Here is a 24,379-nt window from a genome sequence, read left to right on the forward strand (position 1 = left end):
TTTGAATTTCAACACGTAGGAGGGGCGCGCCGCTGGGGTCCGCTTGAGCGCGCGCTCCAGCAATCCAACGGAGGTGGGGTGGGGGCGACCTGGGCCGGCACTGGGGAGGTTATGTCTTTGGGGTGCGGTCTGGGGGCCACCGCCTTTCTCTTGGAGGCAGTTTCCTAGGGAGGAGGCGGTCTCTGCAGCGCGTTCAAGCCCTGGGGCGCAGGAATATAGAGGTAGACACCTGCTCCCACCCCCAGAGCCTCCGACTCCAGGACGGAATCTGTATTTTAAAAACTAAGGGAGTGCCCGGCGGGTGGCTGAGCACGGACCTCTGAAGCAAAAGGTCACTGATTCAGGGCACATGCCAGGTTTCCAGTTTGACCCCCAGTAGGGGTGTGCATGAGGCAGCTGACCCATGTTTCTCTCATCCATGTTTCTACTATCCCTCTTCCTTCTAAAATCAATAAAAGCATATTAAAAAACAAACAAAAACACAGCTCTAACGGGTTTGGCTCAGTGGATAGAGCCTCGGCCTGCAGACTCAAGGGTCCCAAATTCGATGGGCATATACCTTGATTGCGGGCACATCCCCAGTAGGAGGTGTGCAGGACGCAGCTGATCGATGTTTCTAACTCTCTATCCCTCTCCCTTCCTCTCTGTGAAAAATCAATGAAATATATTTAAAACAAAACAAAAAACTAATGGGAGTTTTCCTGACCGGTTGCTCAGTGGTTAGAGCCTCAGCCCTCAAAAGGGGTCCATCCAGCCCTGGTTGGGGCACCTGGGAGAGACAACCAATCAATGTCTCTCAATCTCTCTCTGCCCCACCTCCCTCCTTTCCACTCTCAAAAACAATGGAAAAAAATAGCCACCAGTGACGGTTAACAAAATAAATTATAAAACTAATGCAGTTGAGAAAATGCATTAGAACTTAATAGGGACTATCTCATTTGATAACTCAATCCCTTCTTCCTTTTATGGAGAGAGGACCTTGTAGCTTGGAGGACCTGCCATGGACCCTGCTCCAACAGTTTTTGTAGCTTGCAAGACTGTCAGACGTATACATATGAAGCCAAATACTTTAATTAAACTCTGGGTAAAGTGCTCACAGGTGTTGGATCCCAACCTGTGTGACCCTGAGCAAGTATCTTTGCCATAGGGAGTCAGTTGCCTATCTGTAAAGTGATTTTTACAAGCTCTGCTTCTTGGGGCTGCAGAGAGAACCAAGAAAATGTAAAGCTACCTAGCTGGTGTGGCTCAGTGATGAGCTTCAACCCATGAACCGGGAGTTCACGGTTGGATTCCCAGTCAGGGCACATGCCAGGGTTACAACTGATCCTCAGCAGGGGTCGTGCAAGAGGCAGCCAATAGGTGATTCTCATCATTGTTTCTCTCTCTCCCTTAAATCAATAAAAACACATTAAAAAAAATAAATTCCTTAAAAAACACACAAAAAACTAAAGCCGAGGTTATCTGCTAGTCACTCAACAAACATTTAAGCACCTGTTACAGGTACTGTTCTGGGCATGGGGAGATGATAGAACTGCGCAAACATTCCTGTCCTCCCGGAGCAATCACTATTACAGCTGGCTGTGAGGCAGCCCCATTCACTACCTGTCTCCCTCTGAGAACAATTCAGTACTATCCCGGCTCTCCCAGGAGGCTGGTGCGGCTCTTCAATACCCCGCTTCCCCAACTCCATTGATAAAATGGGACTCCTGGCCTTTTTTTCTTTTCTTTTCTTTTTTTTAAAACTTTATTTAAAAAATCTTCGGTGCAATATTAAAAAGCAATACAGCCAGCTGGAGCGACAACCAACAGAAAGAGTAGGGAAGACCCACTGATCTCACCCCACCCAGGGGATGGAGGCTGAGGGTAGACCAAGGAGGGGCCTGGTTGATGGGGGAGGGAAGAAAGGCCACCCATCAAAATGAACAGGCAGAACAAATCATTTATATAGGAAACATCTGGCTGAACTAAAGATCTATGGGAGATAGGAACCCCCCATTTCTTTTTTTTCTCAAAAATGTCCTAGGTTGGGGGTGGGGGTAGGCCTCCTGGGGTGAAATGAGCAGACCCTGTCCCACCCCACACTCCTCCATCAGGAAGTCTGGGATGTGCTCAATGCCAGATGTGTGTGTTGGGGAGACACTGGGAAGAGATGAGTAGGGAAGGGTGCCCCTCACTGGAATCTGTTATGAGGGCTGCGAGTGTCCCTAGTCCAACCCCTGGACTCCAGGGGACTTGGGTAAGATGGGTCTGGAAAGGGTAGGGGCAGGGGTGAGGCTGGACCTTCAGCCTAGGAGGCCATCAGGGTCATCATCCTCAAAGTGGCCTTGCTGGAGCACCTTGATGTGGTGCTCGTAGATTTTCAGGGCTGGGCCAAGGCGGATGGACAGGCCGGTTAGCACATCTGTCCGCTGCATGAGCAGGAGAGACTTGCCATCTATTTCCTGGGTGGGACAGAGAGAGACAGAGAGCAGGGTCAGAGCAGACCCCCACTGCCCTGGGATAGAGGAGGGAAGCTGAGGGTTGGAAACTCACCTGTTCTTGGAAAGCTGTTGCCTGCTCCGGGAAGCCAGCCTCTGTGAAATATTCTACCACGTCCATCACTGTCCATTCTACAGGGTCAGCTGGCTTCTCTTTGCGCCCAGAACTGCATTGGAAAAGAGGGAACCGGTGAACAGTGATGTTACTCGGGTTGTTACACACCCCTGGGCACCACCCTCTTGTCTCAAACATCCCAACTTACGGACAGCCAAAGGGGGTTCCATCGGCCCCAGGCAGGGCTGGTTTTCCTGGGGGCAAAGGCACGGGGGATGGGGAGTCTGGCCCAGTGGCAGCAGAGGCTGGGAAAGAAAAAGCATCTGCCTGTGACTTTGTCTTGGGGCTTGATTCCTCCTGACCAGGCTCCCTCCCCCACCCAGAGAGGTCCTTACCTGATCCCCCTTCCTTATTCATGGCTGCCATGGAGAACACCTGGCGGGTGCCACTGCCTGGTGCTGGCCCCCGCCCTTCATCCTGGCCCTGGTGAGGTCCACAAGGTGTCCACTCCTTGACCCTCTCCTTGGCACTCTGAGGGCCCCTCTCACCATTAAGCTGGTGATGCTGGGCACCTGCAGGACGGTCACCCTCGGGTACCTCAGAGCCTTCAGACACATTGTCTTCATCGTCTTCATCTTCTTCATCATCTTCCTCCTCTTCCTTCTCAAGCAGTCGCTCTTCTCCACCTCTCTGGTGCCAAGGAGGGAGGCACGCAAAGTTAGCAGCTGTTCTGGCCGTGGGCCCAGTCCCTGGGATCCAGGACTGAGCGGTGTACCTAACGGCCACTTTTAGTATCAACACGGCCTAACTTCTACACATTTGCTCCGTGCCAAGCTCTGTGTTAATAAAGCCCCCAGTAGCCAAATCTCACTAAACTCGCTCAACCCCAAGAGGTCGCTACTGTTGTTAAGTTTTACACCGGAGGAAACTGAGGCTCGGAAAGATTAAGTCACTTACCAAGGTTGCTACACGCTGAATCTGTAGGGAAGCCGCACAAAGCCCAAGCTGCCCGTTCCTCCCGAGACTTGCACCCCCAACACCAAGTTCACCCGCACCTGCCCACTGCGCGGCGCCGTCCCTACCCAGCGCGCTCACCTTGCTCCGAGACGCGCGGGCGCTGGCAGCCGTCGGCGCTCGTCCAGGCCTATCCCCGCGGGGCAGCGCGAGCGCTCCGAGGCGGGTGCGCTCTAGGCGGCCTCGCGCCGCCGCCTCCTCCTCCAGTAGCCCCTGCGCACGGCCACGGGTCAGGCGGCCACCGGCACCGCCGCTGCCCCCGAGGTAGCGCACGACTTCCCGCAGGCTCACGGGCCGCGCAGGGCCGCTGGCCCGCGCCGCGCCCCCCTCAGGCGGCTGCTGTGGCTGCTGCGGCGGCGGCTGCTGCTGCTGTGGCGGCGCCGGCGGCTGTGGCGGTGGCGGCAGCGGCGGCTCCCGGGCGGCGACGGCGGGCGGGGGGGCGCGACGCGGGCCGGTCGGAGGCGCCACTGCCAGAGGAGCGGCGGTCGCAGGCGGCGGCGCGGCCAGGGGCGCGGCCCGCTGCGCGCGGGGGCCCGGCTGCGCGGGGCCGGGCGAGGGGGGCGCTGTAGTGGCGGCGGCCGCGGCAGCCGCGCGGGGCGCCCGGGCTGGGGCGGCGGCAGCGACGGGCGCGGGCGGCGGCGGCGGGGCGGGCGTGGGCGGCGGCGCGGCGGCCGGGCCCCCGCGGGGGGCGCGCGGCGGGGCCGGCGGGGTAGCTCCGCGCCGGGGCGGCTGGACGCGCGCCGCGTTGCGGTACGAAATGCTCCCCTTGTAGCTGACCCGGAGAACGGCGCGCTGCTGGATCAGTTTCTCGAGCTCGGCGCGCGTGCGCTCCGGCTCCGGGCCGTGCCGCCGCCGCACCATCCGGCAGATGCGCTCCAGGTCCGGCCGCGCCTTGCGCGAGCGCAGCGAGTCGATGGTGTCCAGGATCCACTCTTGGTAGTGCGGGGAAGCAGCGGACGACGAGGTAGCGGCCGCTGTGGTGGCGGCCGCCGCCGTCTCCGGCGGGGGTAGGGCCGGGGGCCCCGCCATGCCTCCCGCCCGGCCCGGCTGCACCGTGCGCGCTGCCTCCCTCCCAGCGCGGCGCCCCCCTCCCGGGCTCCCCTCCCTCCGCCGCTGCCCGCCTCCTCCTCCCCCCCGCCCGGGGGGCGCAGCGCCTCGGCGGAGCGGCGGCGGCGCTGCTGTTTCTTTGCAAAAAAAAAGAGAGAGAGAGAAAGCGAGAGAGAGAAAGAGAGAGAGAGAAAACAGTGAGAAAGAAAAGAGAGAAAAAAAATATATGCACACACTCACTCGCACGCACGCACACACAGACCCGCTTCTGCTGGGCGCGCGCGGGGCCGGGGATGCGAGGGAGGAGGGGAGCGCGGCCGGCCCCTCCCCGCCGCTGCCGCCGCCGCCGCCGCCGCCGCACGCGCGCCCTGCGCCCGGGACACTCCGGCCCCCCTTCCTTCCCTCCCTCCCTCCACCCCGCCGCCCGCCTTCCTCCCTCCCACCCCCACGCGCCCGCTTTTAAGGTGGAGCCCGGGCCCCCTGCCCGCCCCCTTTACCCTGCGCTCTCGCTCACTCCGACCCCCCCCTTACAACTCCCGCGCGCTTTTTAAGGAGGCGCCGCGGAGTTGGCGCCGGGGCGGGGGCGGGGGAAAGGGAGGGCCGGGGGGGAGGGGAGAGGGGGCGGGCGGGGCGGACGGGCGGCGCTCGGCCGCCCTCCAGCCATTGGGCGCAGGACCCAGACGTCCCCGGCGCCCAGCCCCCATCTCCACGCCTCCGAGGCGCGCTCCGCTCTCGGGACCGCACTTACCGGGAACTCGCGGCTCGCGGGCCGGGCTGCCGCGCTTGCTGGGCGCCGCAGAAACCCTTGAGCCGCCGCCACTCCAGTGGCCCTAGGGCGCGCTTGGCCTCGCGCTGAGAAGGCGGGGAGGGGGACGCGCTCCGTCACCCCTACCCTTGACCGCCCCCAGCCAGGCCCCCACTTCTCTTGCCCACCCCATAGCTCGGCTTTCCAGCGCGCCGGCCCCGGAGTCTCCTTGGAACTCCCTTTCGGCCCAGGGCTGTATGCCGAGGGGTGCGCGACGCAGACTTGGGGAACCCCGAATTCAGGGTTATAACGCAACTTGCCGCCCCCTTTTCCTGGGGGTGAGTGACGGAAGTCAGCTAAACCCATTTCTACCAGGACTCCAGGCCAGGTCCTAATCAGCCTCGACCCTAGGGTGCAAAATTCCCTTCCCATCCTCCCGGCCGGGGGAGGGGGGGGGGCGGACCAAATTCGGGAATACCAGGGACACTTTTTTTTAAACAAAACTTTATTGGTAATAGTTTTCAAATATGTTTACAACAGCACACTGTTCAAGAGGAAGTCTCATCCTTCCCAGCACACAGATTGATTCACCCCTGCGCCCACCCGGGGCCCCATCCCAAGCCTGAGAGCCCCTCCTGGGATGGGGAGAAGTTCTGGGAGGGGCAGATTTGAGGTTGAATAGGGGCTCCCAACTTTTCTATTAAGAGAGAAAAAAAGCACAAATGGGCTAAGAGGTGATAGACAGCTGACAGCTAAGCAGAGGAGCGCCCAGGATGGGGGGAGGGGGACACGGCTGTTGGGTGAATAAAACAGAGCCCCTCCCTAGCAACCCTGGGCTTGAACGGGGGTCCACAGGGGGGCAGGGGGGCTCTGCCTCCTTTTGCCAGGGTTGCCTTCCCAACTGAGCTGAGAAGAGGCCGGGCATTAAAATCTAGCTAAGAATAAAATTTAGGAGTTTGGGGGAGTGCTGTGGGGAGGAAAGACCCTGGGCTTGGGGCTCCCCGTCTATCTTTTGGGGGGACAACTCCTCTTTGTCAGGGAGAGGGGCGGCTGCTTTGTCTGGGTCCCAAAGCCCAAGGGTGAAGAAAGGTCTGTTGGGGCAGAAGGGGGTAGGGGCTTTAGGGGCTTCCTAAAGGGGCTGAGACCTTTCCAGGCTTGGCAGGGGAGGAGGGGATTAGCAGCTTGGGGGAGAGGGTGGAACCCCAGCCCTTTCCTTTACAAGTCAATCTGCTTCCCAGCCTTGTTAAAATGGATTTGGAGAGGGGGGGATGGGAGGCACTGGTGGAACTTAAATAAGTTTGTAAATTGTTTAAAAAATTCTAGCAAGTAGCCCACTGCACATGTCACTAAAATCTCTCCTTCCCAGGCAAGATTGCTTTGAAGGGAAGGCTGGCCATTCTTTTATTCTCCCTTAGCAAGTTTGCTGGTGGTCTGGTGAGGGAGGTGGGGAGGGAAGGGGGCTGGAGCTAAGTTTGGGCCCCTCTTTCCACACCCTATCCCTGGATACACTGGTCTGACTAGAACGGAGATACTCCTTTAAAAAAAGCAGAAGTGGGCTGGGGTGGAAGAAGGCAAAAGCTTAAGGAGGGCAGGAGGGTGAAGGGGATGAGGGAGAGCAGCTGGTATTCCTGTCTCTCTGAATATCTGGGCTTCCTGTTCCCCGACCCTGGAGGGTGGGGTGGGGGTGAAATTAGATGTAAGGAACTCTGGGGCCCTCTGGCTGTTCAATCCAACCCTCCCACCCACCCTCCCCACAAAAAAAAAAAGAAAGAAAACCCTTGGGGGCACAGGCACACCCCTAAAACTCAGAAAACTCCTTGCCACACTTCTCATTGATGGAGACTCGGATCTCTTCCTCTTCATAGTCATCAAAATTACTCGTGTCCCCAGGGCCTTTAAACTTTGGTATGAAGGGAGCTTCCACCTGGAGAGGGGTCAAGAATCACCCAGACCTCAGCAGTCAGCATAATCCTTGTTAAAACAATAAATACGAATGGCCTAATATTTATGAAAACTTACTGAGACTCAGGCCAGAGCTTAGCATTAGGGTGTGAACTCACCTTAACAACCCAAGAATCTTATTACAGTGGACCCTCAGTTTCTCCAAAGTCTCCCATCTCGAACAATTCGCTCCTCAACCTGACAACCCTTTCATGCTGATACCTGTATGATCAATCACGCATCTCTCAGGTGACAAAGGAGAGAATGTGCGAATATGAGTCAGTTTACTACTGTTAAAATCTCAGGATATTGTGCTGTGAATATTCTCGTTATTTTTTGCTTTTGTTGCTTATGATTGTTAAATTTTCATTTTTTACTGTACACTTCCTTTTTTTAAATTTTCATGTCATTTTTATTCTTAAAATGTTTAGTTATAGATTAAACAGTACTGTATATAAGAAAAGTTAAAACAAGGAATCATTTGGGGGTCTGGATGGATTGATTCAATTTACATTATTTCTAATGTGAAAAAAATTATTCAGTTTTCGAACAGCCTTCCAGAACGGACAAAGTTCGAGAAACGAGGTTCCACTGTATAGCCAACTCACCAATGGGGAAATGACTTTCCAGACAGGGGTGTCTCTTGCTCAAGGTCTCAGTGGCCAAGTGACCCTATAATCCCATTTTTAGACCTCCACTGCACTAAACCGCCCCAGCTAGAATGACCTAGGGCCATGGCCTATTTTCAAATTCTTCCCTTTCCATCTCTCCACTGGCAGCCCACCCTGGCTCTTGGCCTGCCCCCAAAGCCTTCAGCATATCCTGGGAGAGGACGGGACACCCACCTTCCTCTGGTAGATGGCAATCCAGTCAGTCGTGGCAAACCATTTGTGGTTCTTGATGTCATTGACCCCATTCTTGAGGTTCCCATAGCGCTTGGTAAGGTCTACCTGAAGGAGGTTCCGCAGCAGATCCTTCAGGTCGGAGCTGAAGTGGGATGGGAACCGCACCTGGGGTAGAAGTGGGGGGGGGGGGGACGGGGACACAGACAGGGTGGGAAACTGGCCTGGGGCTTGGGGACCCCAAAACACTGCCTTCACCACCCAACAGTCCTTTGGAGCACTTGAGTGTGTGCTGGAATCCCATTAAAACAGTTAATCAGGCCTGTTGGAGTTTCTGATTCAGAAGGTCTGGGTTGGGGCACGAGAGCCTGCATTTCTAGCTAGTTCCCTGATGGTGCTGGAGAGGGGACCACTCTGAGATCTGGTGCTCCAAGTTAAATGTTATGATGGTCCCATGTTAGAGAAGAAGAAACGGAGGCTCGAAAGGGTTAAACAGCCTGCCCAAGGTCACACAGAAGAGCGGGACAGGTTGGCTCCATCTCGGGGCTGATAGACTCCAGACCTTGCAGTTTTAGCCATTACTTCCTCAGGTGGCTCTGCTTAAGTCTTGGGACTTCAGAAATATCCACATTTGAGAGAAACAATTGTTTTTCTATTTCTTTCTCTGCGTAGCTAAGGCTCTTCTATTCTTTAAGGCTCAGTTCAAATCTTCGAGAAACTTTCCCTAAATGCTCAGAACCCACGGCCTCGTATGCAACTATTCATTGGATTTATAGCTACAAGAACAGATTTCCAGCACTGCTCTCCCTCTTACAGGCTGTGACCTTGGCCATGGCCTTTAACCTCTCTGGGCCTGTGCCTGCCTTTCCGGCACGGGGCAGATATCCCAGGGTTGCATGAGGGAGATAATCCTGCTGAGGGTGCGTGGGAACTGTGAAATGCTACAAAGAAGGGAGTTATGCTCTTCTCCTCTTCCCCCGTGGCACATTCTGTGGCTTCTTCTGTTTCCCACTTTGGGTCATTCTCTTGGCACTTTCCATTGTGCCTGGTGGCAGACACCTCATCTTTCCCTATTCTGGGACCCCACTTTGCAGCTGGTGATTTCTCTCAACCTCCCTGAGAAGCAGCTGGCTGGTTCCTCAGTTCTCAGGTGGGTAAGATGAGGCTCAGAGGAGGAAAGCCACTTGCCTGAGGTTTCAAAGCCAAGGGGTGGCAGAACTGGGACCTGGAGACGGGTCAACCCACCCGGGCTGAGCTGGGAGTTGCTTCCACCAATTCCTGGTCTGGGTGGAGGGATGGTTGGTCCTCCCAGAAAGGTGAGTGAGCTAAAGACAAAAGTGAGGTTCCCAGCCTCTCTGGAGCCCTTGGATCTCGGACCAGACATATCCCCTCCTCTCCATGCCTCAGCGTCCTCAGTCCCCGGAGTGCTGGGTAGGATGGAGTGGGTGCACTGGGGCAGTGGGTGCTTAATGCACTCGGTAGATGTTAACTCTAACAGTGCCCTTACCTGCACCCTCTGAGGTAGGAGTTCTGTATTTGAGAAGGGAGGCATGGGCCATACACCCCAAATGACTGCCCAGTGGGGTCTGGGAACCAAATACATTAGCTTTCCTGCTGTGAAACTTGTGAAAAATCACAGAAGGGGGATAATTAGGAACAAGCAGAGCCTCACATAGGGCAGGGTGGGGGTGCGGATGAGGCTCGGGGTTTTAGAAGCCCTTGGGAGGTTGGCACTGTGGGTCCAGGAGTAGCCAGTGAGGTTGTGTGGGGTGTTGACCTCAGTTAGCATGGCTGATACACCCAATGTCACTGCCTGGCCTGACTTAATGAACTTCTAGATTGTTCTTACAATGACGGTGGGGGGAGCGGGGGAGAAGGGTTTGTCCTGGGCAGAATCCCTGTGTCCAGGCCTCACCTTCCCAGAAACAATCTTCTCGTAGATCTGAATGGGCTGGTCAGCGAAGAAGGGGGGGTAGCCAGCAGCCATCTCGTAGATGAGAACCCCCAGGGCCCACCAGTCCACAGCCTTGTTGTAGCCCTGGGGTGGAAAGGGGGTGCAGGATGAGGGAAGAAGGGTGAAGAAGGGGCACAGGCGGAGTGGGCCTCAGGGACAGGGGGAGGGGTGGGGAGGAGCCTACTTTGCTCAGGATGATCTCAGGGGCCAGGTACTCGGGGGTCCCACACAAGGTCCAGGTGCGGCCTTTCACACGCTTGGCGAAACCAAAGTCTGTCACCTGTGGGCACAACAGTGGGGTTGGTCGAGAGTGAGGGAGAGGGTCCAGGCCATGGACACCTGGGGCTGTCCCTTGCCTGGCCCAGAGGGTACCTGAATGTAGCCCTGCTGGTCGATGAGAAGGTTCTCTGGCTTCAGGTCCCGGTAGATGAGATCGAGCGAGTGCAGATACTCGAAGGTCAGGACGATCTGGGCGGCGTAGAAGCGGGCATGGGGCTCGCTGGCAGGGACAAGTGGAGAGGGGATGAGTGAGTGTGGTGGCCACACTCACCCAGCAGGACTCACCCGCCCCCAAATGGTCTGTCGGGTGGGCCTACAGCCCAGCTATCCAAAATGTGTAAGAGCAGAAGCCTTATTCATATAGAGCTCCAAGCAGGAATGAGCCCAGCTCTCCACCAACAGAGCCATGGTGTCACAGACTGTGACAGATTCAATAAAATGCTACCCAGCACCACCATCAGGACACACGGATATGCTCAAAACCGCGGCTAGATCTCAAAACAATGATGTGAAGAGAAGAAAAGGACAAAAGAATATGAACTGTGTGATGCCATTTATATCAAGTCCAAACCTAGACCAAACAAATTCTATGGTGTTTAATGCCAGAAGGGACAATTGCCTTTTTCAGGGTGGTGATCTGCCAAGAAAGGCATTAGAGCAGTGGTTCTCAACCTTCTGGCCCTTTAAATACAGTTCCTCATGTTGTGACCCAACCATAAAATTATTTTTGTTGCTACTTCATAACTGTAATGTTGCTACTGTTATGAATCGTAATGTAAATATCTGATGTGCAGGATGTATTTAGGCGACCCCTGTGAAGGGGTCGTTTGACCGCCAAAGGGGTCGCGACCCACAGGTAGAGAACTGCTGCATTAGAGGGATTTTTCTGGGGTGATGAAATACTCAATATGGTGTTTTGGGTTGTGGTTAAACAAATGTATGCAACTGTCAAAACTCATGGAACAGAACATTGACCTGTGCATTTTATTGTATGTAAAGTGAACAGCTATCTGAATAAACAAAATAAAACAATAGCATACATTTAAAAACTGCATAAAATCACCCCACTGCTCAGTGACTGAGCATCAACCCATGAACCACGGGGTCCCCGGTTTGATTCCTGGTCAGGGCACATGCCTGGGTTGCAGGCTCCATCCCAGGTGGGGGGCATGCAAGAGGCAGCCTATAGATGTTTCTGTCTCATTGATGTTCCCATCTCTCTAAAGTCAATAAAGACACATAAAAAACAAAAAAAAAACCTGCATAAAAACTTAAATGGTGATACCTGTTACTATGTTTGTTTTGTTTCATGGTGGTTGGGTGGTTGAGACATTGCAGGTTCCTCAGCTCAGCGGGAAGGAGAACCCACAGGGACCTGGAGAGGCTACGTCCAAGTCCCCAGATGGCTTGGTATGTGACATTGCCCTGTGGACACCCCCAGGCCTGGTGGGCTGGGGCAGTCCGCTCACCTGAACCTTCCGATCCGCCGCAGATGTGAGAACATTTCCCCGCCGGGTACATACTCCATGACCATGTATAAATTTGAGTTATCCTGTGGAGAGCAGCAGCTGGTCAGCGCCCTGCTCCCCAAGCCCTGGGCCCCACCCGAAAGTCCGATGCCCTTGACCAGCAGGAGTTTGGAAACCGGTGACACCACCAATCTAGGCTCCAATATGAGGCACATGCCAAGGACCAGACACTGTACTCACTGAGCTCCCTATCTCACTTCCCTCTGCGCCTGAGGACAAAGGGACAACTATTATCCTGCTTGTGGGGGTGGGTGGTGAAAGGGAGGGCTGGCCACAGGTGCCTGGGCTGGAGAGGGGACTTCACAGTCTGTGACTGTCCTGAGCAAGGCTCTTGGGCCACCGTTTTTTGTTTTTTTTTAATCACAAAATGGAACCAGGAGAGGCTACAGAATTTGTGCCCCACCCCCTGCCAAAAAGTGTCTCCTTACTAAAACAATGATTATGAATTTTAAGGCGGCAGCAGTAGAGCATGACACCAAGCACAGGCCCTTGTGACTGCCTGGGTGGCAGGCCCCAAGTGGACTTTCCCAACTCTCAAAGTCCAGCTTAGGATGGCACCCAAAATAGCTCACATAGGGTGTTCATGATGTGTCATGGAAACCTTTTGATCCCCAGTTTACAGATGAGGAAACTGAGACTCAAGTGAAGTCCTTCGCCAGGGTCACATGGGCAGGGGGTGTTGAGCTAGGATTTGAACGCAGGCCACATGTCAGGTTTTTGTAAACAGAGTGGTGATTTTGAGGGATGTCATCCAGGTTGAGTGACATGACCACACAAGGTTATCAGGTAGACAGACCTAGGAGTTGAACGTGGGTGTATCAGAATCCCAGGCTGATCCTCCTTTCCTCATCCGTGGGGGGGGCTCACCTTCCAGGGGAGCCACTGATTGTCCTCCGCCCCCCGGCATGGTTTCCCTCTCTGCCCCCTCTATTCCCCGATGGCTGGGACCCACCTTGAAGGAAAACTCAAGTCTGACAAGGAACGGAAAGTTGACAGCCTGCAGGATGCGCTTCTCATTCAGGGTGTGCTCGATCTGTTTCAGCTTCACCACCTAGGAGCAGGAGAGGTGTGGAGAGGAGGAGGTATGAGAGGGCCCTCGTCCCCCAGGCTGGTTTCTGTGAGGGTTTGTGGCCTGTGGAGCCCAGGTGGGGTGCTGAGGACACAATAAGAAGGCTGAGGCTGCCTTGTCCCCACGTGGCAAGAACACGAGTCACCAGGCTTTTCAGTGCAGAGGGATCTGAGCTGTGATGGGGGAAGTTCGGGGCTTGCGGATGCCCAGATGAGGCGCGAGGTAAAGTCTGGGGCAGGGGTAGTCAGAGAAGGCTTCTTGGAGGAAGGGGCAGCAGCGGAAAGACAAGCAAGAGTAGTGCCAAAGGAGTAGGGGGTTTACAAAAACCTCTGCATCTAGAGCACTCACACACACATTACATACCCAAACCCCAAGCTAATTTCTCCTCAGCCCTCAGCTATCTCCAGCAGGCCCTTCATGCACAGTGACTGAAGCCCTGAGGGGTATGTACTGTGAACACACAAGCTTGGAAGCCCAGAGAGGGGCAATGACTTGCCTAAGGCTGTGGTTGGCAAACTGCGGTTCAGAGCCACATGCGGCTCTTTGGCCCCTTGAGTGTGGCTCTTCCTAAGCCTTAGGAGCACCCTAATTAAGTTAACACATTGCGTACCACATAGAAATCTCTAAGACATACGCCAGGGACTGCATGTTTTTGGGCAAACTGCACGTTATTTAAATCATCATAATGCACTTTAGGTGTTGTTTTTCAATAATTATAACATTTTTATTTACAAAAACAATTAAACAAAGTTCCTAGTACTTTTTTAACGTATGGTACTGCGTAAAACATTTTCCTCTATGAAGAGGGACCAAACAAAATTTACATAAGTATCTAGATTCGCTCCTTTTTCCATGGGCGTGAAAAACGAGAACACTCGTGAGCGGTCCTTAACGGATGGCGCGCGAAACACGAGAAAACTCCTGAGCGGTACGCAATGTGTTCATAACAATGTACCTACCTATATAGTGTAAGTTTAAAAAATTTGGCTCTCAAAAGAAATTTCAATCGTCGTCCTGTTGATATTTGGCTCTGTTGACTCATGAGTTTGCCGACCACTGGCCTAAGGTCACAGGTCAGCTGGTGTGTCACACACAGGCAGCCTGGCTGTTCAGCCAGCTCTGAACCCCCATCTGGGGCCTTTTTTGCTTTGCTCACAGCTGTATCCTTTGTCTATACCGGCACTGCCCAATGCCATCCACACTAGCCACATCTGGCTGCTGAGAGCTTTAATGCGGCCGGGAGATGGGGGAACTGAGTTTAAAATGATAAATATCTAAAGTGAAAATTTAAAAACTGACACCTGACACAGTTACTAGACATCTTTTAAGTCTGTCTGGAACGACTTGGGCTATGCCAATCTGCCTCTTCAACTTCTCTACTTTTTCTTCTCTTTCCTTTAAAAATTTACCATCAGAACAGAGATATGTTGTAAAGTGTAAAATGCACACTGGATTTCAAAGACTTGGTATGAAAAAAAAAAGTAAGATGCCTCATTAATGATATTTTACATTGGTTACATACATTGAAATTATAATGTAAATATACTGATTTAATTACAACATATTGTTAAAATGCATTCCACCTGTTTCTTTTATTTAATGGGGCTTCTAGAAAACTTAAAATCATACGTGGCTTATATGACACTTCTACTGTGCAGCAGTGCTTTAGAGTAGTGACTGGCATAAGTAGGGTGTCAAAAATATTCACAGAAAACAGGCCTGTGTAAATGCCACCTCCACCAGGAAGCCCTCCGGCCACCTGGAATACAGGTTAGGTGTCTGACACTGTTTCCAGCGCCTGATTTCCCTTGGTATTCGGCCTGGAGGGGAAGTTCGTGATGCCCTTCTGGCCCTCAGGTCTGGCACGTGATGGGGGCTCGAGAAGCAATTGGTGAGTGGACGGATGGGAAGAGCACTCCAGGCAGCAGGTGGGATCTGGCCGCAGGGCAGAGCTGAGCTCACCTTTTGTTTGTCCAGGATCTTCATGGCGAAGTGGTTCCCCGTCTCCTTGTGTTTCACCAGCATCACCCGCCCGAAGGAGCCTGTGCCGAGGGTCTTGATTCGATCAAAGTTATCCAAATTGGCTGTATTCTGTGGATGGAGAGGTTGAGAGAGTCAGGGACCCTCTTCCCTGTGGCCTGCTGGGCCAGCGTCTGGGGCATCCTATCTGCCACCAGCAGAGGGGGCACTGGGGAGCAGGGAGAGTGATGGGCTGAGAACAGGGGGCAGAAAAGCAAGATGGCGGAGGGCACATTCCTTGAGGCGAGTGGCAGAGGCCAGATCTGGCCCTGGCCTGGGGCCCAGGAGCTGCTGGCAGCTGTGTGGGGGGCAGGGGCCACCAGTTGTAGGGGGTGGTAGGATGGGGGAGCCTGGCAGTGGGCAATCAGGTGCCTCTGTCTAGGAGCCTCCAAGGGTGTCCAGGCATCCTCCACAGGGCTCTAAATCCCAGCCATGACGCAGGGGTTACGCTGGAAGACGGAGGCCATTAGCTCCCCCCTTCAAGGGTTCCGCACATAGGGCGGGTGGCGGGGGGCGGGCTTACCTGATCAGGATTTTCCCATTTTTTAAGAAAATCTTCTTTGGCTTTGGCTAAGAACTCTTTCACTGGAAGGAAGAGAAGGGAGAGTTAGCTAGACATCCCCATCTCACTGGGGCAGGCCCAGGGTGTTCCTGGGGAGATGCTCATTTGTGGAAAGTGGGGTGCAGCTGTTTCAACCACAGTCTGATCTTTTTTCCCACTAGGGCCTTTGGGTGCCCTGGCTGAGTCTGAGGGCAGCTTGGGAGGGGCCTGATCTGGGCTAGGGCCTGGGTCCCCTTTACTACAGGGAGGTGGGATCCAGCTTCAGCTCTTCCAAAATGGGGTACAGAGCAACTCGGGGGTCACTCTCAGGGGGACAGAGGGCAGTACCCAGGCCAGCCCACCCCCACTTGTCCCAGTTCTGACCGGCATTCCACGGCCAGGGAGGGCCAGGGAGGACGCCAGCCGAGGTATTTATAGCCTCAGGATTTGGCTGTTCCTCAGGCCCCTTCTCTGGGGAGGCCGGTCGGGGGGTGGAAGCCTCTGGGGCTCGGGTAGCAAGCGCCCTTCGGGGGGCTCAGCTGTTGCCCTGTTCCTGCCTTTGCCAATTCAGGGGCCCTGGTTCCAGAGCTGGTTCAAGGGAGGCCTCGCTCTATGCCTGCTCCCCAGAGGCCCCTTAGTACCCCAAGAATATCACCATTCAGCTAATACGGAAGACTTCCCAGCGGGCTGACCCTGGGCCTGCTGTTTTGTCTCCACTATCAAATTTGGTTAACTCACCAAATTTCCTTTTATTCTTCTCCCCATTTAACACTAGGAAACTGAGGCTTCGACAGAGTCATACTTGCCAGCACCCTGCAAATCGTTAAGGGCCAGGACTCCGGAACTGAGATTAAGTTCAGACCCCAGCCTGGTTCTGCTAAACTGTGTGACCTTAGGCAACTGACCTTACCTCTCTGGGCCTCAGTTCTCCTCATCTGTAAAATGGGGAGAATAATAGTAATGACCTGGCAAGGTAGTTCTGAGGACTGAATGAGTTAATCTAGGGCAGTGGTCGGCAAACTGCGGCTTGCGAGCCACATGCGGCTCTTTGGCCCCTTGAACGTGGCTCTTCCACAAAATACCACGTGCGGGCGCACACATACAGTGCGACTGAAACTTCGTGGCCCATGCGCAGAAGTCGGTTTTCGGCCTGGGCGAGTCTATTTTGAAGAAGTACTGTTGATATTTGGCTCTGTTGACTAATGAGTTTGCCGACCACTGATCTAGGGAAATGGAGTTGGACAGTGACCTGTATGAGAGTCATTCCATATAACTGTTGATTATTAATTTTGCTTTCAAGTATTTTTTATAATTGAGGTATAAAATACAGGGGATGCATTGAACGCTCAAATCTTAAATGTGTGGCCTGACAGATGTGTACATTACGGACCTGTCCTAGGGACAACCCCTGGGGTCAAGCATGCCATGTGCCAGCCCTGAGCTAAATGCTTTCTATGCTTAAGTCCTACCCCGATGGCTCAGAGTTGCTATTACCTCATTGTACAGCAGAAAAGACTGACCAGGCCTTAGGTTGCCTGCCAGACCCCACTGCTCACGAAATTAACTGCTTCCCTCCCGAAAGGTCGTACTGAACTAGGGTGGCCCACCCGACAGACCTGTCCTCGACCCTCTGATGTTCCTGGACAGGTGCCACCCTGAGGGGTCCTGCACACTTGGACTCTGGCCTTGCCTGTCATTTGTGTGTCCCACCCATGTGCACCAGGAGTCCCACACAGCCTCTGGGTAGCCACCCCCCCCCCCCCCCGATCCCCAAGGCTCTCCCTCAGCATTCGGATAAAAGAACCTCCCATGGGGCTACAAGGGCAGCAGATGGAGAAGAGAACACTGGCCAGGAAAGCCTTACAAAGAGTGACCGGGCAGAGTGGTCAGGAGACCTAGGCTGGCGCCTGGCTGGGCCACCAACTGACTGAGAGACCTCTCTGAATCCGGGGACAGCACCACATCCAATGCTTACACTAGCAGAATCTTTCCTGACACACACTATCTTCCTTGGACACCTCCAATGTATACACTAATTTCTGAACGAAGGTGGGGGAGATGGTACCCTTTTGTAAATTCTACCTTCACCAGCCCAGGAAGGTAGGGAGAAGGGGGCTTGTGAGGAATCCAGAATGCCTGGTCCCACTTCTCCTTTCGCTCTCAGCCATCCCTGAAATTGCCATATCCTGCTTTTCTGACTTGCGTACCCCACTGAGAGGCTCCACAGGGTGCCTTGGTCCTAGCATAACCCTTCTCTGTCCCCTCTGGTGCCACTGGCTCGCAGATTTGGGGATGGGGCACAAGGGAGGGGCAGAGCCAGGAGGAACAGGCAGATACAGAGGAATAATGATGGGGTAACCCCAGCCAGGAGCCCCTATACTCACCTCTGCTTCCTGCCTCCTCCAGCAGAGGGTACAATGGGGGTGGAGTGGGATGGGGTGATCTGGGGCCCGTCTGCCCCTGACCATGGAGACTCAAGGTGCTGGCTGTGGCTTAGGTGCCCAGAGGGCGTGGTGCAGGTAGCTCAGGAAACGAATAGTCAGGTGAGCCCAGAGGAATAGCTGCAGCCATAGCTGGAAGGTGGTCTCTGAGTCTCCACCCTGGCCACTGCTTGAACCCAGATTCATCCTAGGCTACCCTGGGAACCAGGGAAACCAGGAATATGCAGAGCTTCTGAGCTGGTTTCCTCGGGAGGGCCTAGGGGAACCCTGAAGGAGGAGCTGGTTGCTAGGGAAGCATTTAAAGGTGCCTGCTCCTGGCTAAGGTTTGCAAAGGCCCTCCTTGGCAGGAGGCAGTGGGAAGATTCTCTCTAGGATGTCCCTCCTGGCTGGCCTTCTTGTCCCAGGGGTGGGGTGCTAACGCTAACTTATTCCAGGGACTTCACTGCTCCCAGGATGCCAGACCCTGCCTTCCCCAGGTGGGTGGACTACCCAGAGGATGGTACCTGATGTGCCCAGGGCAGTGCTCACTGGGCAGAGGAGAAGGAGTTAAGGGTTTAGGCCCAGGCAGCAGCCAGGGACTCCTTGGGGGCTAGAGAGGCCCCAGGGCTCCTTAATTAGCAGAGAGTTGGGTTGGATGTGTGTGTGTGTGGGGGGGTGGTGGTGGTGGTGGTGGTGTAAGAGCCACCCTATCACCTCTCCAAATCCTGTAGCCCCAAGAGAAATGGGTACATCGGGCTTTCTCTTGTTCCTATGCAGGGGCGGAGAGTGGAACGGCATCCTGGGATGTCCTTGGCCTCTGTCAAACCTTGCCCTGTGCTTGGCTCTGCTCTAGGCCATGAAAGTCCAAACCGGAAACAAAGGCTAAACCCAGCGGTGGGGGAGGGGGAGGCTGCCTTGACCATCTTCCTCCTTTCCAGATCTCAAAAGAAGTGGATGGTGAGTGGCAGCTTCTCCCAGTGTGCCTAGCACCCGTGGCCCTTCAGACAACTGGAAGTGGCAGGGAAGGGAAACCCAGCCAGCTGCTGACTTGTGAAACCTGCCGCCCTGCCCATGTCTTCCACGGGAGTAGTGGGGTGGAGGGGTAGGGTGCGTGTTCCAGCCTCCATCCTGGTCTGGATTCGATCTGGGCTCATAAAGAGGACTCCAGACACCCCTTCCAAAATCCAGGACTACCGCAGGAAGCAGGAGCCCAGTCTCAGACTTCCCAGACAAATCTCAGTACTCTCTGTCCACCAAAACCTGGTTGTCCCAGGAATTCTGGGGCAGGGATGCCAAGTCAGGGCTGGGACCCCCGACTCTGGGCTGGCTGATTCCTCCAGTCTAGCTTGGATCCCCTGCTCTGAGCTGGAACATCCCCCAGTCTGAGCTGGACCCCAACACTGACTATCCCCACCCCCATTCTGAAATGGACCTCTATTCTGGATTGGGTGATCCCCTAGTCTGAGCTGGACCCCAACCCTGGGCAGGACCACTGCAGAGTCTGATGGCTCCCCATTCTGTACTGGGCCATCTGGCCTGGACTCCATCTTAACATCCCCCCATTCTGACCTGGACTCCATCACTGAGCTGGACCAACCGCCATTCTGAGCTGAAGCCCAATACTGGGCGAGTCTATCCCATTGCCCTGCTCTGAGCTGAACCCCTGCTCTGGGTGGACCATACCCCTTGTCTAACAGGGCTACCAATCCCCCCTGCTCTTCTCCAGGCCCCCAGCCCAGGATTGTAAGGGAGGGGTTCCCAGGGCCAACCAGACGTCCACAGCCTTCTCCTCTCTGCCTGCTCCCCAAACCCTACTGCAGCCCCTCTCTGACTCCAGGGGCAGAGTGCTCGGAGAGTTGCTATGGCAACAGGGTTTAGTCTCACCATCGTTGAAGTTGGAAGCCATCACTCAGTCTTCCTCTCAAGGCACCAGAACTATGGTGGCTGAGAAGGCTCAAGAGACCTGCTGCACCAGCTTGGCTGCCCATCCCCAGATACCTGCCTACAGGGGGAGCCAGGGAGTTGTGTGTGTGTGTTGGGGGGGAGGGGGGGTAGGAGGAGGAGCCAAACCTGGGCCAGTAGGGGCAGGGGAGGGGCAGACAGGACCCTCAGGTTTCTGTCGGCCTGATTGGGTTAAGGCAAAAAGCTACCTTGGAAAGACCTTCTTAGGCACCCATACAACTGCCAATACACAGGTGTTTGACCCTCTTGTACTTCCGTAGGATGTTAGAAGGCAGCAATTCTTCCCATTCAGGGACTTCTTGGGGGCACTTTTCATGCCCAGAGCCTGGATCTGCTTGTCCCCAGGGCCTAGAATGTGTGTGTATGGGCTCCCTCTCACCAGCCCTACCCCTTCCCCCATGGGCCAGCTCCCAGGGGTGCTTTTGGCCAGTGCCAGCCAAGGCCTGAGCCCCACTTGGCTGCCTATCCTGGGAGCCTCTTGGGGCCACTGCTCTCTCTCAATTTCTCCAGCTTGCTCAGAGCCGGGTGCTAGGTTTTTTTCTCTGCCCTTTTACCATCTTGTCCAGGCCCCTAACAATGGCTTTGGCATCTTTGGGTACAGATTGCCCCTACCCCACCTCACCCAACTCCAGGTAGATCCCCCACTCTCTTGGGAGCAGGCTGACATTATCATGCCCTGGCACCAGGGGTAGCACAGGGGGCTGCAGGATGCCTAACTAGTGCCTACTAAGGATTGGGCATTCTCCTTACCCCAGTATGGCTGGTGTCTGGCAGATGAAATTCAGGTGCCCCCTGCAGGCTGGCCTGGCTACTGCCCCTAACTCCCACCCTACCCAATCCTAGTTATAAGGGCAAATTTTGACTAGCTCCATCCTTTCAGAATCAGAGTTCCAAGCAAAGTGGGGCTTCCTTCCTTATCCTATTTCTTTCTCTGAGAATCCCTGCAAGTCTCTGGAAGGAAGTACAGCTCAGAGCATTTCCCAATGTATGACATGGGTCCCACTGGCAGGGCATGAAATGATTTTAGGGATGTTTCACTATTCTAGTCACATTGCATTTCAATGTGTAGCAGGAAAGAATATAACTGGCACAGTAATCCCATGATCATTGATATTACTGCTTAGGATGGATCAAAGTTTATGTCTGAACTTAAAAGTAAGTCAAAATTTTTATTATTTTAAATTAAGGAAATATAAATGAATAGAGTAAAAATCAGGGAGGTAACTTGCGAATGTCCCTGTTAGGAAATTCTGGGGTCCTGGAAGTTGGCTGGTAGACAGATCGGAATGTTAATCCTGCTTCTGTGACATCATCTATGTCAAACTCAGGGTCATTTAGAAAATTCGGAAAATAGCCCGTTATGAAAATCACTCCAGTGGACAGATCTATGGAAACCATTTAGCTGAGCATATCCTAGATACCCAATAAATAGTGGCCCTATTCCACCGTGATGGTCCATTCCTGGATGTCCGCCCTGCGCTCTAAGAGAATTAGTGGTTCCTTCCGGAGCCACTGATCTTCCCTGTAGAGCTCCCCCCTCCCCCCTCACACACACTGCATGTGTTTGATATCCCTTGAAAGTTTTCCAGGACTGGGTCATCTCCCCAACTTTCAACTGAGCCACTGCAATATATAGCTGCCTGCCTCCACCTTCTACCTCCCAGGCCTCACCTGCTGGGGGCCCAGCCCCTCCCTGTGTGCCTAGTCCCCCCTCCAAGCTCATGCCCAGACTTTTTTTGGTCACTACCCACCTGCTCCTCTGTCATCAAGTCCTCAGCTACAGGCACTTGCCTCCATATCCCCCGCCCATCGGTGACATGTCAGCCCTCCCCATGGCTGCTCAGCAACTCTGAGTTCTGCCATGTGAAGATAAAGTTCCTTGGTTGTCATATCAGGGTCTTTCTGGGAGGGGAAGTCAGGGGAGCCAGACACTGGGATTTGAGACCAATAACTAGGAAAGGCATATTTGGACGTGGTCTCCCTTTTCAGCTCTGACTATTTCTGGGTAATGGGAAGTGGATCCTAGCTGAGGTCCAGCTTTAGGCCTGGAGTGATGACAATCTAAGAACTGGAGGAATTGAGGAAGGGGATTGAGAGCCATTTCTGAAAGCAGATACAGAATTTCTTTCTCTGGTTGGCTATAAAAGGCCAACACATTTTGTAAGGTGAGGGGGGGAAACAAGCCTCTTTCTGGCTGAGCCCTGGCAACGATCAGAATCTGTCCCTTGGCAAAGCAAGTCATTAGATGTCACCCATTACTCTCTCTGACCGCCATCCCCTGAGTCCCCTTTCTCACCATTCCAGCTCAAGCTGAATGAGCCTTGTTTAACTCAGACACTCTTCATCCCCCACTTTTCATCCTGAGCCAGGAGCGGGTGAAGAAGCCCAGGGGAATGGGTGAATGACGGAGCCTCAGTTGTGAAACGACCATTTAGTACTGAGGGGACCTCTAAGGAGCCCAGAGCTCGCTGCACAGCAGGAGATGGGTAAAGGCTCTGCTGCCATCCCCTAACCCCAACCAGGGAAGGAGGAAGAAACAAACCCAGCAAGACCAGCTCAAACTTGGCTTTGAACACACTGAAGCAGTTCTCTAGGTTCATAAACAGTCTGCTACCCCAGCTAGGGACAGACACTTGGGAGGAGAGAGCACAAGCAGAGCAGCAGAGTGACAGGATGAGAGAGGGGCAGAGGGACCCAGAATGATCCTGTCCCCCATGCCAAGTAACACAGAAGGGAAAAGCAATGCTGGAGGTGGCTCTGGGAAAAGCTCAAGTGGGCACAGGGTGTCTGGAGGGGGGCTCTGGTAAGGTGAAGAAGGAAAGGGCAAGAGAAAGATGGCGGGGGCTGGAGGAGGGAGGGGTGTGGTCACCAAGTGGCCAAGGTCCCTATGGGATGGAGGCAGACCCCGCAGCACTCCCAAGACCGGCAGAAGCCTGGGTCAGGGTCTGGCCGTGAGGCCCGTCAATGGGAGAGGTGAGTGAGGAAGTGAGGGTATTAGTATATGGGAGAGGGTCCAGGAAAGTAGGGAATAGGGTAGTGACAGGGCCCCATGTGGGGCCCCAGCGGTCATACGTGCCATGGCTGGCAGTGACAGCTGGGTGGGGGGGCACAGTTTCTGCAGTGGGGGGTGGCCTTTGGCAAGGGGGCCCCTACGAGAGTTCTGCGGGCCCTGGGCCCTAACCTTGGACAGGCAGGGGGAGGGGGCGCTGGGGGTAAGCAAAAAGAAATGGGGGGGAGGGGGAGGGGCCAGGCGGTGATGCACAGGGCGGGGGCTGACAGCGTGGGTCCGGTATTGAGGTCATGGCCTGAGCACTCACCACTCTCCTGCTCGCTGCCCTTCTTGGCGGCGGCGGCGTTGCCCATCGCGGCGGCGGCGGCGGCCGGGGCCGGTCCCGGAGCTGCGGCGCGGCGGGTGCTGGCGGCGGCCGGCGGCCCCGGAGCGCGCTGGGCAGCGGCCCCTCGGGTTGCTGCTCTGGCTGCGGCGCCGCGACCCCCGCCAAGCCCCTGCTTCCCGCGTCTCCCCGCGCCCGCCCGCCCGGGAACCTCAGCCCAAGTCCGCTGCTGCTGTCTGTCTGTGACGCTCCCGCAGCCTAAACTCATTGGTCCAAGCTGCCCTGATTGACGGCGCCACGCTGCCGCCTATTGGCCCTCTGCGACCCACCAGCGCCGCTATAGGTTCCAGCCCCGTGACGCGCGCCGCGGATGCCCGGCCACTGGCGCGCTCGCGAGGCGCCTATTGGCTGCAGTTGGCGACAAGGCCCCAGGTTCGCCCAGTGAGGCCGCCAATTGGCCGGGCGTGCCGTTCGGCCAGTCCCCCCACAGAACGTTCAGTGTCAATCCCGGGGTGAGAGGGCGGGGCGGAGGCGCAGCTTGCAGTCGGGACGGCGAGGCGAGGCGAGGCGGGGCGGACCGGGGCGGGGCGGCCGAGGCTGGCGGATGGCTGCGCCGCGCTTGGAAAATCAGGAGGCGGTCCAGGCGGGCGCCTGCCCGGCCCCGTGCACGCCGCAGTCCCCCGCCTCCGCTCAGTGCGGCAGCGGCCGCGGCCGCGGGCCAGCCAAGGTTGGCTCCACGGTCTCCCCTCCCCCGGCGCAGTCGCTGTCCACCTGCCAGCGGGGGAGGGGAGTGGCGCCGCGGGTCAGAGGTCGCCGGGCCTCCAGCCTTCGTCATTCATAAGGCCCGGCGAAGGCTAGCTGCCGCAGGCCCGGGGGTGGGGCTGGGGCTCCTGGAGGAGGCCGGTCCTGGGGAGCAAGGGGCGATTGGGAGGGAGCCCTCAGTGTCCGTCCCGTTGCCGGGCGCCCACACTGGGCTCGTGCCACTCGTTAAATACATTACTTCTCAACAAGCCCTGTCACGCAGGTAGTGTTATCACTCCCATTTTACAGATGAGGTATCCGGGGCAGCGACAGCCTGAGGATTTTGTCTGGGCAACGCAGAGGGAACCTGCCTTCCAGGAATTAGCAAGATGCCCTTTTCATACGTTTACCG

The 24,379-nt window shown here is 55.3% G+C and overlaps 3 protein-coding genes across 5 annotated transcripts; all 3 read right to left on the minus strand.

Moving 5' to 3' along the window:
- Positions 1-1,738: 1,738 nt before the first annotated feature.
- Positions 1,739-4,700, minus strand: SAMD1 (sterile alpha motif domain containing 1). Of its 3 annotated transcripts, none has more exons than XR_013996104.1 (5): positions 3,628-4,700; positions 2,928-3,222; positions 2,741-2,859; positions 2,533-2,644; positions 1,739-2,441 (listed from the first exon to the last, which is right to left on the minus strand). XR_013996104.1 is itself a non-coding variant. In XM_081093266.1 (5 exons), exons 1-5 carry the CDS (start codon positions 4,573-4,575, stop codon positions 2,283-2,285), a joined length of 1,611 nt encoding a protein of 536 aa, XP_080949392.1. In that variant the 5' UTR covers positions 4,576-4,700; the 3' UTR covers positions 1,739-2,282. The 3 variants fall into 3 exon arrangements, 2 of the variants coding, with proteins under 2 accessions (XP_080949392.1, XP_080949391.1); XM_081093266.1 differs by having other exon boundaries at positions 2,741-2,837; XM_081093265.1 differs by having other exon boundaries at positions 2,741-3,222.
- Positions 4,701-5,822: 1,122 nt separating this feature from the next.
- On the minus strand, positions 5,823-23,435 carry PRKACA (protein kinase cAMP-activated catalytic subunit alpha). Its single transcript, XM_081090642.1, has 10 exons — positions 23,212-23,435; positions 15,495-15,556; positions 14,915-15,043; positions 12,836-12,934; positions 11,824-11,906; positions 10,448-10,574; positions 10,260-10,355; positions 10,037-10,159; positions 8,125-8,289; positions 5,823-7,262 (listed from the first exon to the last, which is right to left on the minus strand). The coding sequence occupies exons 1-10, from the start codon at positions 23,255-23,257 to the stop codon at positions 7,137-7,139; spliced, it is 1,056 nt and encodes a 351-aa protein (XP_080946768.1). The 5' UTR covers positions 23,258-23,435; the 3' UTR covers positions 5,823-7,136.
- On the minus strand, positions 17,987-18,139 carry SMIM46 (small integral membrane protein 46; the record flags this gene model as incomplete). Its single annotated transcript, XM_081090643.1, has 1 exon — positions 17,987-18,139. The coding sequence occupies one exon, from the start codon at positions 18,137-18,139 to the stop codon at positions 17,987-17,989; it is 153 nt and encodes a 50-aa protein (XP_080946769.1).
- Positions 23,436-24,379: the final 944 nt, after the last annotated feature.

The sequence above is a fragment of the Myotis nattereri genome (assembly GCF_964212035.1).
Source record: "Myotis nattereri genome assembly, chromosome: 5".
Classification (NCBI taxonomy): Eukaryota; Metazoa; Chordata; class Mammalia; order Chiroptera; family Vespertilionidae; genus Myotis; species Myotis nattereri.

What these genes read in the sequence shown, in the direction of transcription:
- SAMD1 (XM_081093265.1), bottom strand. Translation starts at nt 4,575, where the DNA reads ATGGCGGGGCCCCCGGCCCTACCCCCGCCGGAGACGGCGGCGGCCGCC. An exon ending in CCCGCGCGTCTCGGAGCAAG is followed by an intron (nt 3,223 to 3,627) that starts GTGAGCGCGCTG and finishes CCTTGGCACCAG; the next exon opens with AGAGGTGGAGAAGAGCGACT. An exon ending in GGAACCCCCTTTGGCTGTCC is followed by an intron (nt 2,645 to 2,740) that starts GTAAGTTGGGAT and finishes TTTCCAATGCAG; the next exon opens with TTCTGGGCGCAAAGAGAAGC.
- PRKACA (XM_081090642.1), bottom strand. Translation starts at nt 23,257, where the DNA reads ATGGGCAACGCCGCCGCCGCCAAGAAGGGCAGCGAGCAGGAGAGTG. An exon ending in GGGCAGCGAGCAGGAGAGTG is followed by an intron (nt 15,557 to 23,211) that starts GTGAGTGCTCAG and finishes TCTTCCTTCCAG; the next exon opens with TGAAAGAGTTCTTAGCCAAA. An exon ending in AATGGGAAAATCCTGATCAG is followed by an intron (nt 15,044 to 15,494) that starts GTAAGCCCGCCC and finishes CTCCATCCACAG; the next exon opens with AATACAGCCAATTTGGATAA.